General features: G+C 41.4%; 2 protein-coding genes across 2 annotated transcripts in view; both read left to right on the plus strand.

The window, feature by feature from the left end:
* The window catches only part of LOC140190160 (scavenger receptor cysteine-rich type 1 protein M130-like), a 47,206-nt gene extending 28,533 nt beyond the window's left edge, over positions 1-18,673 (plus strand). Inside the window, exons 2-4 of the mRNA XM_072246671.1 lie at positions 13,645-13,956; positions 17,421-17,735; positions 18,621-18,673. Coding sequence (XP_072102772.1) covers positions 13,645-13,956; positions 17,421-17,735; positions 18,621-18,673 — 680 coding nt within the window. The remainder of the gene's footprint in view (positions 1-13,644; positions 13,957-17,420; positions 17,736-18,620) is intronic.
* A 1,083-nt stretch (positions 18,674-19,756) lies between these two features.
* LOC140190161 (scavenger receptor cysteine-rich type 1 protein M160-like) overlaps positions 19,757-21,746 on the plus strand; it is a 105,258-nt gene continuing 103,268 nt past the window's right edge. The window contains exon 1 of the mRNA XM_072246672.1: positions 19,757-19,941. Coding sequence (XP_072102773.1) covers positions 19,827-19,941 — 115 coding nt within the window. The 5' untranslated portion in view covers positions 19,757-19,826. The remainder of the gene's footprint in view (positions 19,942-21,746) is intronic.

Consider the following 21,746-nt stretch of genomic DNA (forward strand, 5'->3'; position numbering starts at 1 on the left):
ATGTTAATAGGACGATTAAAAATGTAACCAAGGCAAGTACATGTTTGATAGAGCTATTTAGAAAAGCATATAATTCATATAATGGTAGTAGAATCATTTCAAGCGTGTACAAGGATTTGTCAAATCTTAAGACACATTCGACTTCATACATTAAAACAAGCTGGGAAAAAGAAGGAGGGATAATTATATCTGAGGAAGAATGGACAATAATATGGAGGTATCAATGGAAGTGTACCAGTTCATAGAAATGGAGGGAGTTTGGATGGAAAAATTTGATAAGATATTTTATTACACCCTCTCAGATATCCCATTATGATGGTAACCTCCCTGTTTGCTGGAGAAATTGTGGAAATCAAAATGCAAACCATTATCATATTTTCTGGGAGTGCCCCATTATCAAAGACTATTGGAGTGGGATACACAATTGTATTTAAATGTTAAATACCCTTAGAAAGTAAGACCATATATTTTGGGTATATGCCTCAAGAATAATTCAAAAGAGATAAATGGTTATCACAGGAAAGCCCAACTTTAAACTCATGGATGGAAATTACAATGAACATTTACAAAATGGAGAAGATAACAGCATCTGTTAGTCATAATTTGGAATAATTTGATTCATACTGGGGAAAAATGGTTTAACTAGATAACGCCTCATAGACCTGATTTTATTCTCACAGATTAATGAATATGTTGTAAAAAAAATAAGATCACTCCCTACTTGTACATAGTTTTCTCCTTTTGCTTGTTCTTTCTTTCCTCTCTTTTCTGTAAGTGTATACCTCAGCGAAATATTATGTGGAGATTTGTGGCATATATGACTATATAATATATGTACATTAACTGAAATACACCTTATGGTAATGTTTGATGATGAACTTCAATAAAAAATAAATTACAAAAGAATGTACTTTGAATATACTATACTTCTCCACCTTGCCCATTTACGTGTCTGTGCAAATACCTTTTAAATGTAGTGATTGTGCCTGTTTCCACAGCCTCCGCTGACAGCTGATTCTAGATATCAACTATTCTTTATGTAAGAAAAAATGTGTATCCAGGTGGATCCCCTTTAAAACTCCTTCCTTTCACCTGAAATCTGTGCCCTCTCTTTTTCATTGCTTATGGATTGGTTGGGATGTTGTTGTGTAACTGTTGAGTGAGATCTTGCCATGTACACAAGGTTGGATCATGTCACAGAGTGGGATAGTGTCTGTGCTTTGTGCATGTATATAGATGGGCGAGTTATTTCTAGCTGAGTCATTAGACACACCTACATAAAGAATAGAGAATTTTCTCAATATCCCAGGGCTAATGCTTAGCCCACTATCAACATCCAAAACATATGATTTTGGTCTCAATTTCCAGCCTGTTCTCTATAACTCATGACTCTGTATAGATCTCAGACATGTATCTTCGTTTTAATTATATTCAATGGCCCGGGCTCCTTGGCTTTCTATGCCTTCTATTTTCACTTGCCTCATTCATGAGTTCAAGTCTTTTGTCTCATTCAATATGATGACTGATCAGTAAACGCTCAATAGGAAAACTAATCAGTTAACTCCAAGACCTGGGCCTCAATACCCCCTTGTGCAACACATCTATATGAAACGTTCCTGTAGAAAAGCAACATGAATCATCAAAAACACAAGCAGGAGGAAATCTGCAGATGCTGAAATTTCAAGCAACACACACAAAAACTGCTGGTGAACGCAGCAGGCCAGGTACTGAGACCCTTCCTCAGGGTTTCGGGCTGAGATCCTTCCTCAGGACTAACTGAAAGAAGGGCTAGTAAGAGATTTGAAAGTGAGAGGGGGAGGGGGAGATCCAAAATGATAGGAGAAGACAGGAGGGGGAGGGATGGAGCCAAGAGCTGGACAGTTGATTGGCAAAAGGGATATGAGAGGATCATGGGACAGGAGGCCCAGGGAGAAGGAAAAGGGGGGGGAACCCAGAGGATGGGCAAGGGATATAGTGAGAGGGACAGAGGGAGAAAAAGGAGAGTGAGAGAAGGAATGTGTGTAAATAAATAACAAATGGGGTACGAGGGGGAGGTGAGGCATTAGCAGAAGTTTGAGAAGTCAATGTTCAAGCCATCAGGTTGGAGGCTACCTAGACAGAATATAAGGTGTTGTTCCTCCAACCTGAGTGTGGCTTCATCTTCACAGTCGAGGAGGCCGTGGATAGACATATCAGAATGGGAATGGGACGTGGAATGATAGTAGAGGACGCCTTCCAGGTGAGGCACTTCACCTGTGAGTTGGCTGGGGTGATATACTGCGTCTGGTGCTCCCGATGTGCCCTTCTATATATTGGTGAGACCCGATGCAGACTGGGAGATCGTTTCACTGAACACCTGCGCTCTGTCTGCCAGAGAAAGCAGGATCTCCCAGTGGCCACACATTTTAATTCCAAGTCCCATTTCCATTCTGGTATGTCTATTCAAGGCCTCCTCTGCTGTAAAGATGAAGCCACACTCAGGTTGGAGGAACAACACCTTATATTCCGTCTGGGTAGCCTCCAACCTGATGGCCTGAACATTGACTTCTCAAACTTCCGCTAATGCCCCACCTACCCCTTGTACCACATCTGTTATTTATTTATATACACACATTCTTTTTCTCTCTCTTTTTTTCTCCGGGGGCAGACACTCAGCATGGAAGTCATATTTTACTGCAAATAAAAGTCTTTCAGTATTTACCCTACATCAGTCTTTTGGAGTTATTGAAGGTGCTTCACCCATCCTCTGGGCTTTCCCCCCCCTCCCCCCTTTCTTTTGCCCTAGGCCTCCTGTCCCATGATCCTCTCATATCCCTTTTGCCAATCAACTGTCCAGCTCTTGACTCCATCCCTCCCCCTCCTCTCTTCTCCTATCATTTTGGATCTCCCCCTTCCCCTCCCATTTTCAAATCTCTTACTAGCTCTTCTTTCAGTTAGTCCTGACGAAGGGTTTCGGCCCGAAACGTCGACTATACCTCTTCCTAGAGATGCTGCCTGGCCTGCTGTGTTCACCAGCAACTTTTATGAATCATCAAAAACCCTCACTGTCCAGGTCATGCTCTTTTCTCGCTGCTGCCATCGGGTAAAAGGTACAGGGGCCTCAGGAACTTGCTCCACCAGATTCAAGAACAGTTAGTACCTCTCAAAGATCAGGCTGTTGAACAAGAGGGGATAGCTACACTCATTTAAGGACTCTGTTATATTGTTATTTCATGCTCATTATTTATTGCTATTTATTTGTAACTGCATTTGCAGGGTTTATTTACAGTTAACAGTTCCTGATGTTAGCAGTTGCTGTTCTATACATTTGCTAAGTATATCCGCAGATGAGCCACAGCAGCAAAAGATCACGAACATATACTCAGTGTGTATTTTAGTTGGTACAGGAGATATCTAATAAAGTGGCCACTGAGTGTGAGTTGGTGTTTGTGTGTGTTTGTGTTTAATGTCCATACTCAAGGTCTGCTCTCCAGTTGCACTGGAATTCCTCATTATTGACCAAGACCTCTCTCTCGTCAACATCACGTGGTAAATGATGTACAAGAGGCACTCCATGTTAAAAATATTCACAATCTGAAGTAGCATGTCATTTTCAGCCTAAGAAGGCATACTCATACAAACATTGGTATAATGAAAGTAATTCTAATATTCACAATAGATTTATTATCACAGTGTATTTTCAGAAAACAATTCTGCAGGGTATAGCATTCTTATGCAGCAGTGACGCAGATCGCAAAGATCGCCCTGATCAAACGACTCAAAAATGGCTTTAAGTAAAAAAGTAGCCGGAATCCAGGCACATATCTGATATGAACTGCAAAGTCTCCCAAAATGAGTCTCCAATTGACCTTTGCAATATTGATCCCAAGACTCCTGCATTTCCCTCCGACAGCAGATGGTGAGAGGGAGAGGAATACCAATCATACACCGGCAGGTTGAATCAAGGTTGAACATCTGCTCGTCCTCGATGCTCATCCTCGTTGACTTCAACCTTGCTGAATGCTTCAACTGGAGAAAAGCAATGGAGTTAATCATGGGCTCGTACCCTTGATGCCTCAGTTGAAGAAAAGCAACAGTCTCGATCATGTTTCTAGGCCACACACTGTTCCAAACCTCACTGAATTTCCTTGGAGACAGCAAAGCACTAGATTGTTCAACTAGTCTAAAAACACACCATCAAAATATAAATTACAGGTTCCAATGGCACGCCGATTAATAGTGGAACCTCACTTGGAAGACGATGAAGTAAAAGAAGCATATTTGTGAACTGTCAGCAGGACATTGTCGTTGGTCATGCTGTTCGCTGGGTCATCTTGTGTGAACTAAACTGAAATCATAACGTCACTTTTGTGAAGCACTTTATGATCCCTCTCGGGTTGTAAGAAATCTCCATTACAGCGCCAGCTTCCTTTATTACTCAACTAGATTCAACTGCAAGTCTTAAAGAGAGATTAGCTTTGTTTGTCATATGTATGTCGAACATACAGTTAAATGCGTCATTTCCATCAACGGCCAACACAGTCCAATGGTGTGGTGGGGGTCACACTTCCTGAGGCAACAGCTTACTCACAATTTACTAATCCTAACCCGTAGGTCTTTGAGACACAGCACAGCATTCAGGTACACCACAATAAACTGTTGGCTGTGTTTATTTATTTTTTTAAATTTTTTATTTTTATTTGGATAAGGAATTCACAAGTATCATGAACTTTTTTCACATGTATAACCTTTTCCATTTTTTTATATATGTGTAAAACTGTAATTATTTATACAATCCTAAGTACACATTAAGATGATATAAAAAGAAATGAGACACTTAAATACATAATTATGTGCATTTGAAATTCTACTCTATTAGAATTAGGCTAAATAATGATATTAGTTGTTAAGAAAACTAGTAGTAATAGTGGATTCATAATAATTTCCATATATCTCTTCTGGACCATTTCTTCTGGTCCAAAATGTTGTATGTAAGCCTATGTAACTACCATTGTAGGTGTTTATATCCTAACTTGTTCATGTTTGCTCCTACCCCCAAACATAATTATCCAATCCCTATGTACTTATTTACTTAATTTTATCATTTTTTATCCCTTTCCCAAATCTTTTCCTTTCCTTGTGTTAATTCTCCATTTTCCAAAAAAAAGAAAAGAAAACAAAAACAGTAAACATTTAGACCAGGGGTGCTTATGTTAGCAATATTGCTGTGTTGATGAGAAGACCAGTATGAATCATTAGGAGAGTCATCTAAAGTCTGCTCGCTTTGGGGTTATATATATTCAATCCATTTATTCCAAATTTGATAAAATTTTTCTTTTTAAATTCTGAGAGAGTAAGTCATCTTTTCCATTTTAAATATTTCCAAGATAATTTCGTGCCAGTCTTCTAATGTAGGTGGTATTGGATTTAGCCACTTTCTAGTGATTGATTTCTTACTTGCCGCTAAGAGGGCCTGCAGCAACTTTATATCTTTCTTCTGTTCAAGAAACAATACATGCCCCAAATAGAGCGTCTCAAAGTTCAAAGATATCTGAGTCTTAAATACCTTAGCAAATGTCCTATAAATACCTTTCCAGTATAATTTTAGGGCAATCCCAGAAAATATGGAAATGATTTGCCTCCTTGGAGCCACACCTTCTCCAACACGTCACGTTTGTGTCTTTTTATTTTTCCTGATATGGGGTCTTGAAGTATCTTATAATATTTTTCCAACAATGTTCTCTCCAAGTCAAAGAGTTAGTCGAAGACCACTGAAAGCTGCATATTTTCCCCCAAGCCTCCTCTGAAAGTACCAACCTCGCTTCTTTCTCCCACTTCTCTTTAATATACAATGTGTTTACATTTTTAGCATGGGAGAGTGCATTATATAATTGAGAAACTGATTTACTTGGTATTGAACTGTAAGCCGAATTCAGAATCTTGAAAAATTCTAATTCTACTGTTGATAAGTCTGTATATCTACAACTCTGGTTAACATAGTGTCGTACTTGAAGGTACCTAAAAAAAAATCATTGTGTTCTAGGCCATGGTTGTCCTGCAGGAATTGGAAACTTTGTAATACTCTTTTATGTATAAATGAGAGGTAGGTTGTAAGACCTTTCTTTATCCATAGTTCAAATCTTTTATCTCCTCTGTTGGGAAGGAATTTGGTATCATATGCACACCATCTGAAAAGTTTTAACATGTCATTGATTCCACATGAATTAACCACCTTCTGCCATACTTTTAATGTAAGATTTAACCCGCTGTTTTTAAACTTTTCCAATTGGGCCATCAATCCTTTGTCTGCTATTGAGGCCTGAAGAGGAAAACTGTCAACCAATCCAAATTCTATTCCCTTCCGTCTAGCCCTATATTCCCTATTACACCAATATAACAGAGGGGTTATCTGTGAAGCATAAAAATAATTTCTCAAGCAAGGAAGTACCATAGCTCCTCCTTCCTTCCCTAACTGTAAGGTGTTATATCGAATTCTAGCTTTGTTTCCTTGGGAAATCCAAGGAAAGCGGGAAATCCATTTGTTCCATTCCCTTGAATTGATTATCATCCACCTCCACAGGTAAAGTCCGGAAAAGATAGAGTAACCGAGGGAGAATATTCATTTTTATGGTATTTATCCTTGAATTTAAACTTAAAAAGGGGATAAGATTCCATCTATGCATATCTGCTTTTATCTCTGAAATTATTGGCCCATAATTTACCTGTAACAGCATTGAAAGATCCTTCGGCAGGGTTATTCCTAAATATTTTAATGATTTAGCTTCCCACTTAAGATCATATGTATCCTGCAGTTTTTTGGATGGTGTATAATTTAGGGACATAACTTGCGTTTTCTTTACATTTATTTTATAACCTGATATTTTCCCAAAGTCATCCAACAGTGTAAACAATCCTATAAATGATTTTTCTGGTTCACTCAGATAGACTAAAACATCATCTGCAAATAACGCCACTTTCTGTTCAATCCCTACCACCTTGATACCTTTTACAATTTCGCTCTGTCTTATTAGTTGGGCAAGCGGTCCAATGTATAGCGCAAAAAGGAGAGGAGAAATTGGGCATCCCTCTCTAGTACCTCTCTCTAAAATAAAGGAGTCAGAGAGGTCCCCATTTATCTTAATTCGAGCTGTAGGGCTGTCATATAAAGTCTGGATTTCTTTAATAAACTTTTCTTGAAAGCTGAATCTTCCTAACACTCTGTATAAGAATGCCCAACTAACTGAATCAAAAGCTTTCTCAGCGTCTAATCCCACTACCATTGTCTCTGTCCCATTCTTAGTAACCTGTTCTAGTATGTGTAGAGTTCTCCTTATGTTGTCCTGTGTTTGTCCTGAATAAATCCAGTCTGGTCTAAGTGGATTAGGCCAGGTAAAAGCTTTTCAAATCTGCGCGCTAATATAGATGTAAATAATTTGTAATCTAAATTCAGAATGCTAACTGGCCGATAATTACCACATTCTAGTTTATCTTTACCCTCTTTAGGAATAACTGAAATAATCGCTTCTCTCCAGGAAGGTGGAGTTTCTCCTCTCTGCAAGATCCAATTAAAGGTGTTAAGTTGTAATGGGGCTAACTGTGACTTCAGCGATTTGCACCACTCTGCGGTAAACCTATCAGAACCCGGAGACTTTCCAGCCTTTAATCAAGAGATGGCCACATTCAGTTCTTTGGCAGTTACTGATTCTAATAGACTTTCATTTTGTAAATCTGTAAGCTTGGGTAGATCTAAAGATTTCAATAAAGTGTCCATATAGGGCTCATTGGAAGCCCGGGCTTGGGAGTACAGCTCTCGATAATATGTTTCAAAACTCTCTTGAATTTTCCCTATTGTACTCTCCACAAGCTTTGTCTTTGGATTCTTTATTTTATGAATTGTATTGTCTGCTTGTTGTTTCCATAATTTATATGCTAATAATCTAGCTGATTTACCTCCTACTTCATAATTCTTTTGTCTCAGGTAAAGAAAATTTCTGAGTTTTCAATGTATAAATATCATCAATTTCACTTTGCAATTTCCTAACTTCCTGTTTTCGATTTGAATTACTTCTGTTGCTATCTACAACTTGAAGTTGTTTTAATTTTCCTTGAAGGTCTGCTAATTTTTGTACGTTGATTTTTTTCATGTGAGTGGTAATGGAAATAATTTTTCCTCTCAGTACAGCTTTCAATGTATCCCATAAGATAACTGGTGATGTTTCTCCTGTGTCATTAAGGTCTAGGTATTCTTTGATTTCTCCCCTTAATCTCTCCATTACTTTCAGGTTATTCACTATATGTGAATTTAACTTCCATAGTGTTTTCCTCATTTTCCGTTCCAGGATTAGAGACATACAGACTGGGCTATGATCCGACAGATCAATTGTTGCAATATTACAGTTTTTTATCCTGAGTCTATCTGTATTAAAGATAAAGAAATAGTCTATCCTTGAATAGGCTGAATGAGGGAAAGAGTAATGTGTATAATCTTTACTTGTGGGGTGTAATTCCCTCCACACATCTATAATTCCCAACTCCTCCATCAACAAGTTCATTTTCCGAGTCAGAGGTTTATTCTGAGTAACTATTCTTGAAGAATCTATTGCAGGATTTAACCTAATATTAAAATCCCCTCCACAGATTACTACCCCTTGAGAACTGACCATTAGGTCAAAAATGTGTCTATAGAATGACCATTCACAACCTGGTGGAGCATAAACATTCAGCAATGTTATTTCTGTACCTTCTATTCTTCCTGTAATTTTTACAAATCGTCCATCTTTGTCTTTAGTCTCTGAAATATGTTCATAATTAAGAGTACTTGATATTAAAGTAGCTACCCCTCTTTTGTGGCTCAATTTATATAATGAATAAAATACACGCATAAAGCCCATTCTTTTTAATTTTTCATGTTCAGATTGGCTCATATGTGTTTCCTGGAGGAAAGCTATTTGTGCCCTCTCGTTTTTCAATTTAGACATAATCTTATTTCTTTTAATTGGATTCAAAACCCCATTAACATTATAGGAAATTATTTTTACCAGTTCAATTTGCATTTTTCTCTAGTAGAAAAAAAACTCTCCTTTTCTAACCAAACAGTAAGCAATCCCTTCCCAACAGTAAACCAAAACATATAACCACACCCTAGACATTTTTGAACGTATAACATTTGAAAATTTTCCCCGACTTCCAACAGTGAGGCCTGAGCACCGACCCGCCTCAGTTCAGAGGGATAACCTCTATCTTCACCCTGTGTCAGAGGGCCCTCCGCAGTGTGAATAATCATAGAGAATTTTCTCCTATTTATGACTCGACCATATTGCTATCATTCAAGTTATTCCGTCTAGTTTATTTTCAGTTACCAGCTTTCATTTTACCTTTAAGTCTGATTTACTCTTTTCAGTCATTTCTCTTAATTAATCTGTACTCTCTGTACATTCGCATCTGAATATTTGCAGCTTTTCCTTGTAGTTTGACACTGTGGTTCGTGTGGAGCATTCTCGCCACACTGGCTGCCACGGCTTCTGCCCAATCCTCTCCAGTAGCGACTCCGGTTGGGTGGTAACTTTAATAGGTAGTGCCCGGTCTGCCAGGTCCGACGTTGCCTCCTCCGCCGTACCATAAGTTTTTGTCCCTTCGTCATAAAAGACTGTCTACCGAGCTGGATACAGGGTTTGGATCTGATGTTGTTTTCCTTAAGGACTCCCCGTGTTTCTGCATATTCCTTCCGTCTGGCAAGGATCCTGGGTGCGTAATCGTGGTTTAAACTGATTTTACAGTTGCTCCACATGAAACCTTTCTTTTGCCATGCCCGTTTAAACACCTCTTCCTTCGTTCTGTAACTGAGAAATCTGACTAGAATCGATCTGGGCTGGGCACCTGCCGGAGGCTGTGGTGCCAACACGCGGTGAGCCCTTTCTATCTGTAGGTCTTTTGCGTCCGGTATATCAAGGTTCTCTCTAAGCAGCTTCTCCACGAAGGGAATCATCAATCCGGGTTTACCTTCAGTTCCTTCGGGAACTCCGTAGATCCTCACATTTTCCCTTCTTGAGCGGCCTTCTTGATGTATTAGCTTCCACTAGCTGCTCTTGTAGCTTTAGCATTTCTGCTATCACTTCCTCTGCATTTTGTAGCTTCTCCTCAATTCCAACAATCCTCTCTTTGGCTTCATCTATCCTCGAATTAGTTTTTACTATTTCTCCTTTAATATCTTCCAGCTGTTTGTTGTTATCTTGTCGGAACTCGCGAATCTCTCTGAGATTCACCGATTCCTCCTCATTATCTCCATCCTGGCTTGCCGTGGGGGAGCTAGGCCTGTCGCCTTGTTGCGTCTCTTTGTGTTTAAAAGCCTTCTGAGCGGACTTTTTAATCTTGTTCTTAGACATCATCCTTGCCCCTTTTATTAATATAGTTATACGATATTAAGTATTTGTCTAATTTCGATTTTGGGGCAGTTTACCTTTTTTGTCGAGAGACCTTTTCCTTACGCTGCCATTCCCTTGATGACCCGGAAGTCCCTGCTGTTGGCTGTGTTTAAGGGAGATAGAATGTGGGTTGTCAATCCGGAGGGTGTGGAACAGTAAAATCTGGGATTAACAGCAGCATGGGTGGGGGTTTTGCAAGGTGGAAGGCAGGATGGAGTGAATGATGATCAGCTCGTGGACAGAGTTGTTTTTTGTGAGCATGCCACATGTGTGATTTAAAATATCGGGAGTTAACAACAACATGAAGTCTATAATCTGCGCCTTGTAAGGCATGAAAATGCCCGACGCAGGCCTCTCATGGTCTGAGTCGACGTTCCCTCCCCCAAGTCTACATACTGGTTCAGGTTCTGACGCTTGGAGACAGATAGAGTCAGTGTCTGAGACTGAGGAAGTGACGCAGACCAGCAACAAAAGAAAACTGAGTCCAGCTATTTGCTATAAATACACTAAGAAATGGTTTTCAGGGCTGTTTCAGGATTTAAGCTTCAGAATGTTATTTATTTATTTATTTATTGTGACACAGCATGGAATAGATCCTTCTGGCCCTTTGATCCGCACCACCCAGCAGTTCCCAATTTAATCTTAGCTTAATCACGAGACAATTTACGATGACCAATTAACCTATCAATCGGTACATCTTTGGAATGTGGGAGGAAACCCATGGGGCATGGGGAGAACATATAAACTCCTTACGGGCAGTGACAGGAATTGAACCCAAGTCGCCTGTACTATAAAGCATTGTGCTAACCACTACACGACTGTGCTACCCCATCTTGATCTTTAACAGTTCAGACCAGGAACTTGGTGAGCATTTTCATGAACTGTTTCCTCTCACAGACGGCGTGGTAGTGTAACTCTTTACAGTGCCTGTGATTGGGGTTCAATTCTTGCCGCAGTCTTTATGGCATTTGTATGTTCTCCTCATGACCCCATGGGTTCTCTCCCACATTCCAAAGACATACATTAGGGTTAGTAAGTTGTGGGTTGGCGATGGAAGCGTGGTGATACAGATGGCTGTCCAGCGCAATCCTCAGATTCTGGTAGTTGATACAAACGATGCACTTCACGATCTGTTTCAATATACATGTGACAAATAAAACTGATTTGCAATGAAATACAAAGCCTTTGAGTACAGTATTCACAACCTGTTTTTATTCTGCATCCTAATGCAATGATACTCGCCCTGCTTTCTGCATTTTGCCCGATCATCAGCCTCTCCTTCCTAACAATCTAACTGCATGCTACTTTTGTTGTTTTAACACCTTTCATATCCTGAGTCCCTTTACTCTGTTTCCCATCTCCATGCTAAATTAGTGACAACCCTCCCCGACAGCTCCAACAAACCAATGTGAGAGAATATTTGTCCCTCTCGGGGTCATGTGCAATGTACAGGTCACCCCTCCTCAATTTGGATTTCCAGCATCTGCAGAGCTTTTTTCCTGTTTGTGAAATGAATGTGCTTCACTATGGCTGTTCCTTAGCAGCTTGGACTGAGAAAATGTAAAAAATATGACCATAATACTAAATAAGTAATAAATACCGAAAAGATGTGGTGAGGAAGTGAGAGGTCCTTGAAATCTTGTCACAGGTTGTGGCAACAGTTCAGTGAAGAGGCAAGTGAAGTTGAGTGGTTCTATCCTTTCGTTCAAGAGCCTTATTCTTTAGGGGTAATTACTGTCCTGAACCTGATGGTATGAGTTTTGAGGGTCTTATACCTTCTTCCTGATGGCAGCAGCAAAAAGAGAGCATGACCTGGGTGATGGTTTGCCTAGCGAAGGATGTTGCTTTCTTGCGAAAGCACACAGCGTTAATGTGCTCAATGGAGAAAACAGTTTTATTCCTGATGGACTTGGCCATTTATACTGCTTTTTGTAGGAATTTCCCTTTAGGGATATTGGTGCTCCTTGCCAGAACGTAATGCATTCGGTTATTATATGTTCCATCACACAAGGATGGAAATTCGTTGAAGGTTCAGATCTGATGCAAGGAATACATCGGTTAGGACTGCATTCTTTGCTGGTAGAAGATTGAGGCAAGATTTGACGGAAGGGTAACCGTCAGGTTCAGTCAGCGACGTAATTCGAGGGAAGATAATCTCTGGCCCCGCCAAATGTGTGAACTTTGAGGTGCAAAATCTCTTGTTTGAGTGGATGCTGTGTGGTTTGTTCTCCTGTTACAAATCAGTACCACAGAATAATGGACTGTATACCATATGCAATTCAATGATTTAGCTCTTTGATTCTTCATTGGACTAAAGTGTTAGTAAAGAAAAACAAAAAGAGCCATTTTAATGAAACAGTCCAAGGTGTGCAGGTTGGAGTTCACGGTTTCCCTTCTGCTGGTCCTCCATCGATATCTCCGGCCGTCATCGACTTCTGGCCCCACTCCAAAGCCACTACTTTGTGGTGTCTACGAACTCTCCTTTCTGGCATCTACTCTCTCCATCTTCTGCCGATAACAAAACTCAGATTACCTCGGTGGCAGGCATACAGCATGAAAGTACACCTCCCGCATTGGACGGCCAGCAACTCTAACCATAACCCAAAAACTGCTTCTACAGAAAGACCATGATATTAGCAGTGAAACTTTTCCCAGGGTGTTACTCTTTCCCCACCCTCCCCTCACCAAATTTAGTGATGTCCTCATGACATTGAAATAATTTACCAGCCCTGTATGCAAAGAACAAAGTTCAACCCAGGTGTAAAAGGCAGTGACATAGATCCTCTGAATGATCTCCTCTCTCTCCCATACAAGCTGAAGTTCTTGCAGCTGCTGCTCCCAATCCATAGCACAGTCTTGCAGTATCTGCAGCTGCATGCACCTCACGGACATGTAGTCTCCCATGGGGCTCCCAAGACTCCAACATCAGGAGTGAATAACCCGTAAAGGCCTTTTAAGCTATAGTAAGTATAATTGACACAGCAAGAAGAAAGAGAAACATAACAAACTCAAACAGAGAAGTTACCCAGAGCCAGTGCCACTTCCATGCCGACGACTCCTTTGAGCCTGTGCTTGACAATCTACTTCCTCCTGTAGCCCGTCCCAACAATCAGCGCTCCAGCAATGCTGGCTCCACTTCTGCAAGCATTCACGTGCTGTGTTCTGGCCAGGAGCCTGGAATTGAACATACCTGCAAGCAAAACTCCAAAAACTACAGTAATTTCTTCTTTGAATGTCATTCCAGAGCCCAATATCAGGCTGGTAGGCGGCAGCGATCGTTGTTCAGGGAGAGTGGAGGTGTGGCACCGTGCACAATGGGGAACGGTATGCGACGATGGATGGGACACTGACGACGCCAAGGTTGTCTGCAGTCAGTTGGGCTGCCCCCCTGCCGCTGCAGCAATACAGGGGGCACGCTTCGGGCAAGGCAGCGGGAATATCTGGATGGATGATGTTGCGTGCAATGGAAATGAATCCGCCCTTGACGAATGTTCCTTTGGAGGGTGGGGCATTCATAACTGCGGTCACGGAGAGGATGCGGGAGTGAATTGTACAGGTCAGCATAGAAGAAAGGACCTCTTTGTTTCTGCTTTCTCTCTATTGCGATTAAGAAAGACTCTACTTTTATAATCAGGCCAGCCACTGTAGTTACTGTGGGTAAAACGATGAGAATTTATGTTCTGATGCTTGACGTTGTGGAGGCAGGCACAACTTAATTAACATTTTTTCTGCGTCACTTAAAATGCTGGAGTGTTGCATTTGGCAAATTTTGATGTCCTAGTTGGTCGTGCATACGGGTGCTGATTCCAGCTTCATATAGGATAAGACATATCACATCAGAAAATATAAGGATTGACTGGTAATTTATCTGTATTCAAAACAGTGAATTGTAACTATTTATTAACGGCATTTCGTTAGTTTTCTCGGGTTCACGTAGGAAGTCTATTTCATAAACTACATATAAACCTTTAGGGCAGGGGTGGCCAACGTTGTACATTCCATGCGAGAATTTTTTCACGCACGAGTTCAGATGCGCCATTCAACTCTTGTACCCCCATTCAATTCCTGTAAAAATATGTTCATATACACATATTTAGCATTTTTACATGATATATTGATTTAATATAAAAGAAGATAAACATTACCTACCTTAATGAGACTTTTAACAAATATATTTTGTCTTCTTTTGATTTCTTCCTTCTTCTTAATCACATCGTCCTTCCGTAACTCAGACCTAAGCACTAGCTTCAGTTTTCCTTCTATTTCAGTCTGATGTTGTGTTTTATAGTGTCTATTAAGATCATGTCTTCTATTATGTGAGAAAGTGTTTTCACAAGCAATGCACAATGGTTTTCCTAACGGACCCGCTATAAATAAGAACTCATTTTCCCTCTGTTCATTGAATTCACGCTTACTATCACTTTCTGCTTTTCTTTTCCTCATTTTGTTTTGCACTGATGGGTCACTGAATGTAAAAACAAAGCTTAGTTTTTCGAAAAGTACAAAACTGCAAATGTTCACAAAGGACGAACAAAGCATAACTCCGCAGCACTCGAGTGTCAATTGTAAACTGACTGACAAAAACCTGCGACCCACCAGTGGTGCAGACGCCTGGCGTCTCAGGTTCAAACAAGTAAGAAACATTTATTGAACAGTTATGGAACAACTGCAGAACAAAAGTCCTTCTTTTCTAGTTTGACTCATTGAACATTTTTTAAAATTGAAAACAGATCAATGTGAAAGAAGATAACATTCGCCAAAAGTTGTGCACAAAATAATAAAATTGCTAAAAGTAATAACTAAGTTTCAGATTTCTTCTTAGTAAAACCCATTTCTAGATCTAAGGTACTTGAATTCCTGTTATAGATTTTTTTTCTACAAATCTGTTTTTAGTTAATACTTTTTGCATGAGTCGGCTTACTTTTTTATTAATATCTTTGGGTGCAATGCCCCACTTTAGGTGCATGCGCCATAGGTTGGCCATCCCTGCTTTAGGGTGTTCTGCATAAGAACTCCCAAGTCCCTTTGCATCTCAGATGTTTTGATTTTACTCTGTTTAGAAAATAGTCTGCAGAATTATTTCTACTGACAAGTGCAAGACCATGCATTTTCCAAGATTGTATTTAATTTGCTGTTTCCATGCCCATACTCCCAAACTGTCTAAATCCTTCTCTTTCTAACTCTTCCTTCAGTTGGTCCTGACGAAGGGTCTCGGCCTGAAACGTCGACTGTACCTCTTCCTAGAGATGCTGCCTGGCCTGCTGCGTTCACCAGCAACTTTGATGTGTGTTGCTTAAATCCTTCTGAATTCACTCTCTTTTGAGTTCTATTACCAACCTAATTTTCCCAATCTACCTGCATATTAAAATTTCCCCTTACTATCATAACATTTCCCATTTGGTACACCATTTCTATTTCTGTTGTATTCTGCACTCTACATTTCAGTTACTGTTGCGGGAGCTGCAAATACTGCCATCTGGGTCCATTTCCCTAGCAGTTTCATTTCTGAACTGACAAGAATTCAACATCTTCCGATCCTATGTCATATCTTTCTCAGTATTTGATGCCATTCTCTAACAGCAGAGCGATGCCACACCCCAAGCCTATGTTGGTACCCTTTCGATACAATGTACAATGGAAATTCAGCTACCCACCAAACAACTTTCAGCAACGAGTCGGTGATGTCCACAAGATCGTATGTGACAATCTGTAAAAGTGCCGTGTTGTTGTACTCAATAGAGGTTGAGAACAGCCTTGTAACCCTTTCTGATTCTGCATCCCTAATCACTGATACGCACTCTGCTGGTAGGCTTTTTTTGTTTGATCATCTGCCCACCTTTTCTACCAGACTGACTGCGTGCTGTCTTTTCTCTTTTACCATCCGCACTGTCCTGACCCCATTCCCTTTGGTTTCCAACCCCCTGCAAAATTAGTTTGAACCCTCCCCAATAACACTAAGAAGCCAGTGAGCGAGAAGGTTGGTTCCCATTGGCTTCAGCTGCAACCCTTCCCTTCTTACAGGTCATGCCTCCCCTAGAAGAGATCCGAATGATCCAAGAACCTGAAGCACTTCACTCCCTGCTGCAAATTGTCAGCCACGCATTTATCTGCCAAATCATTCTGTTTCTACCGTCCCTGGCACGTGACACAGGCAGTAACCCTGAATGTGTTGCGTCTCAGCGTTCCGTCCAGCTCTTTAAATCCTCATTGCGGAACCTCTTTGTACCAAGATTTCAGGCTGCTTTCCCTCCCACTGCACAATGCTATGGACGCGATCCAAGTCCATAGCACCTGGGAGGGAGCAACAGACCATCTGTGTGTCCCGTTCACATCAACAAACTTTTGTTTCGATTCCTCCGACTATTGAGCCTTGCATCTCAACCGCTCACGACTCTCCCTCTTTCCTTTCTGCAATCCATGGTCAGTGCGATCCACCTGGTCTCCGTGGCATTCTGCTGAGAGGTTATTTTAAAAAATAGGATCCAAAATAATACACTTAGTATTCAGGGAATTTACCCAAGAGCTGCTGTGAGCTAAATGCCTATTCACTGTCTAATTCCTTCCCTAACATTCACTCAGTTATCAGACTCCTGCAGCTCTGATGGATGATCTCCTGGCTCTCCCGTAGAAGCCGAAGGTCTTGCAGCTGCTGCTCCCGATCCATAGCACGGTCTTGCAGAATCTGCAGCTGGACGCACCTCACATACATGTAGTTGCCTGTGGGGCTCCCAAGACTTCAACATCTAACGTGAATATCACGCAATTGCCTTCTAACCTACACTAAGTACCCTCCTGATGTTACCCAGAGCCAGTGCCTCTTCTGTGCTGAAGACTCCTTTGAACCAATGCCTGACAATCCACTTTAACCACTGGTCTCTCCCAACAGTCAATGCTGCAACAGTGGTGGCTCCGTTTGTGCAAACATTCCCATGCTGTGTAATGGATAGGAACACGGAACTGAATATATCTGAAGCGAATCTCCAAAAAAATACAGTAATTTCTCTTTCAATGTCATTCCAGTGCCCGAAGTAAGGCTAGTAGGCGGCAGCGATCGTTGTTCAGGGAGAGTGGAGGTGCGGTACAATGCACAGTGGGGAACGGTTTGTGACGATGGATGGGGCACTGAAGATGCCAAGGTTGTCTGCAATGAGTTAGGTTGTCCCTCTGCTGCAGCAGCAATACCGGGGGCACACTTCGGGCAAGGCAGCGGGAATATCTGGATGGATGATGTTGCGTGCAATGGAAATGAATCCGCCCTTTGGGAATGTTCCTTCCGAGGATGGGGCAGTCATAACTGTGGTCACGGAGAGGATGCAGGAGTGATTTGTTCAAAAGGTAGGCATAGAACAAAGAACCTCTTGTTTCTGCTTTCTGTCTATTGGGATTAACAAAGACTCTATATTTTGGTAGTTAGGCCAGCCACTCTAGTTGTCGTGGGTGAAACGATGAGAATTTTTCTACTTATGTTTGATGTTGTTGAGGCAGGCACAATTTAATTAACATTTATTCTGCATTGCTTAAAGTGCTGGAGTGTTTCATTTCCCAATCTACCTGCATATTAAAATTTCCCCTTACTATCATAACATTTCCCATTTGGTACACCATTTCTATTTCTGTTTTATTCTGCACTCTACATTTCAGTTACTGTTCCGGGAGCTGCATATACTGCCATCTGGGTCCATTTCCATTGCAGTTTCCTTACTGAACTGACAAGGATTCAACATCTTCCGATCCAATGTAATATCTTTCTCAGTATTTGATGCCATTCTCTTAACAGCAGAGCGATGCCACGTACCCAGCCTATGTTCATACCCTTTGGATACAATGTACAATGGAAATTCTGCTACCCACCAAACAATCTTTCAGCAACGAAGTGGTGATGTCCAGAAGATCGTATGTGACAATCTGTAAAAGCGCCGTGTTGTTGTGCTCAATAGACGTTGAGAACAGTATTGTAACCCTTCTTGATTCTGCATCCCTCATCACTGATACTCACTCTGCTGGTAGTTTTTTTTTTGTTTTATCATCTGCCCAACTTTCCTACCAGACTGACTGCATGCTGTCTTTTCTCTTTTGCCATCCGCGCTGTCCTAACCCCATTCCCTTTGGTTTCCACGCCCTTGCAAAATTAGTTTGAACCCTCCCCAATAGCTCTAAGAAGCCAGTGAGCGAGAAGGTTGGTTCCCATCGGCTTCAGCTGCAACCCTTCCCTTCTTACAGGTCATGCCTCCCCTAGAAGAGATCCGAATGATCCGAATGATCCAAGAACCTGAAGCACTTCACTCCCTGCTGCAAATTGTCAGCCACGCATTTATCTGCCAAATCATTCTGTTTCTACCATCCCTGGCACGTGACACAGGCAGTAACCCTGAATGTGTTGCGTCTCAGCATTCCGTCCAGCTCTTTAAATCCTCATTGCGGAACCTCTTTGTACCAAGATTTCAGGCTGCTTTCCCTCCCACTGCACAATGCTATGGACGCGATCCGAGTCCATAGCACCTGGGAGGGAGCAACAGACCATCCGTGTGTCGCATTCACGTCAACAAACTTTTTTTTCCGATTCCTCTGACTATTGAGTCTTCCATCTCAACTGCTCACGACTCTCCCTCTTTCCCTTCTGCAATCCATGGTCAGTGCAACCCACCTGGTCTCTGTGGCATTCTGCTGAGAGGTTATTTTAAAAGATAGTATCCAAAATAATACACTTAGTATTCAGGGAATTTACCCAAGAGCTGCTGTGAGCTAACTGCCTATTCACTGTCTAATTCCTTCCCTGACAGTCACTCAGTTATCAGAATCCTGCAGCTCTGATGGATGATCTCCGCTCTCCCATAGAAGCCGAAGGTCTTGCAGCTGCTGCTCCCGATCCATAGCACGGTCTTGCAGAATCTGCAGCTGGACGCACCTCACATACACGTAGTTGCCTGTGGGGCTCCCAAGACTTCAACATCTAATGTGAATATCACGCAATTGCCTTCTAAACTACACTAAGTACCCTCCTCATGTTACCCAGAGCCAGTGCCTCTTCTGTGCTGAAGACTCCTTTGAGCCAATGCCTGACACTCCACTTTAATCACTGGCCTCTCCCAACAGTCATTGCTGCAACAGTGGTGGCTCCGCGTGTGCAAACATTCCCATGCTGTGTAATGGATAGGAACGCGGAACTGAATATACCTGAAGCGAATCTCCAAAAAATACAGTAATTTCTCTTTCAATGTCATTCCAGTGCCCGAAGTAAGGCTGGTAGGCGGCATCGATCGTTGTTCAGGAAGAGTGGAGGTGCGGCACAGTGCACAGTGGGGAACGGTTTGTGACGATGGATGGGGCACTGAAGACGCCAAGGTTGTCTGCAATGAGTTGGGTTGTCCCTCTGGTGCAGCAGCAATCTCGGGGGCACGCTTCGGGCAAGGCAGTGGGAATATCTGGATGGACGATGTTGCGTGCAATGGAAATGAATCCGCCCTTTGGGAATGTTCCTTCCAAGGATGGGGGAGTCATAACTGCGGTCACGGAGAGGATGCAGGAGTGATTTGTTCAAAAGGTAGGCATAGAACAAAGAACCTCTTTGTTTCTGCTTTCTGTCTATTGGGATTAACAAAGACTCTATATTTTGGTAGTTAGGCCAGCCACTCTAGTTGTCGTGGGTAAAACGATGAGAATTTTTCTACTTATGTTTGATGTTGTTGAGGCAGGCACAATTTAATTAACATTTGTTCTGCATTGCTTAAAGTGCTGGAGTGTTTCATTTGGCAAACTTTTATCTTATAGTTGGTCGTGCATACAGGTGCTGATTCCAGATTCGTTTTGGGTTAGATGTCTCAGATCAGAAAGTATAAGGAATGTCCGTTAATAACTCTGTATGCAGTGAATTGTAACTGTTTGTTAACGGCATTTCGTTAGCTTTCTGGGGTTCACATAGGAACTCCATTTCATAAACTGCATATAAACCTTTAAGGTGCTCTGCAGAAGAACTTCCAAGTCCCTTTGCATCTCAGATGTTTGGATTTCACTCTTGTTTAGAAAATAGTTTGCAGAATTATTTCTACTGATGAAGTGCAAGACAATGCATTGTCCAGCATTGTATTTAATTTGCCGCTTCTGTGCCCATTCTGCAAAACTGTCTAAGTCCTTCTGAATTCACACTCTTTTCAGTTCTATTACCAACCTAATTTTCCCAATCTACCTGCGTGTTAAAATTTCCCTGTAGTATCATAACATTTCCCTTTTGGTAGGCCATTTCTGTTTCTGTTGTATTCTGTAGCCTACATTCCTGTTACTGTTTGGGGAGCTGCATATACTGCCATCAGGGTAATTTTCTATTGCAGTTTTGTTCCGCAATCGACAAGAATTCAACATCTTCCAATCCTATGTCACACCTTTCTCAGTAGTTGATACCATTGTCTGACAGCAGAGCGATGCAGCCTATGTTTGTCCCCTTTCAATATAATGTACAATGGAAATTCAGCCACCCAGCAAACAATCTTTCAGCAACGAATTGGTGATGTCCACAAGATCATACATGACAATTTGTAAAAGTACAGTAAGATCATCTAGCTTATTTCTTATATTTTGAATGAGATACAAGGCTGATATAGTGCTTCCAACCTTTTTTTTATTCTGCATCCTAATACACTGATGATACTCACTCTGCTGGCTGCATTTTATCCGATCACGTAGTTGCCCTTCCTAACAGTCTGACTGCCTGCTACTTTTGTTGTTTTAACACCTTTCGTATCCTGAGACCCTTCACGCAGTTTCCTATCCCCATGCTAAATTAGTTCCGAACTTCCCCAAGAGTTCTAACAAACCAGCCCGAGTGAATATTTGCCCAAGTGCAACCCCTCCCTTTTGTACAGGTCATCCCTCCTCTATTTGGATTTCCCGCATCTGCAGATTTTTTTTTCCTGTTTGTTAAATGAATGTGCTTGTCTATGGCCGTACCTTAACAGCTTGAACTGAGAAAGTATAAAAAATACGACCGTAATACTAAATAAGTAATAAATACCGAAAAGATGTGGTGAGGAAGTGAGAGGTCCTTGAAATCTTGTCACAGGTTGTGGCAACAGTTCAGTAAAGGGGTAAGTGAAGTTGACTGGTTGTACCCTTTGGTTCAAGAGCCTTGTGCTTGAGGGGTAATTACTGTCCTGATCCTGATGGTATAAGTTTTGAGGGTCTTATACCATCTGCCTGATGGCAGCAACAAAAAGAGAGCATGACCTGGGTGATGGTTTGCCTGGCGAAGGATGCTGCTTTCTTGCGACATCACACAGTGTTGATGTGCTCAATGGAGAAAACAGTTTTATTCCTGATGGACTTGGCCATATATACTGCTTTTTGTAGGAATTT

The sequence above is a fragment of the Mobula birostris genome, chromosome 29, assembly GCF_030028105.1.
Source record: "Mobula birostris isolate sMobBir1 chromosome 29, sMobBir1.hap1, whole genome shotgun sequence".
NCBI lineage: Eukaryota > Metazoa > Chordata > Chondrichthyes > Myliobatiformes > Myliobatidae > Mobula > Mobula birostris.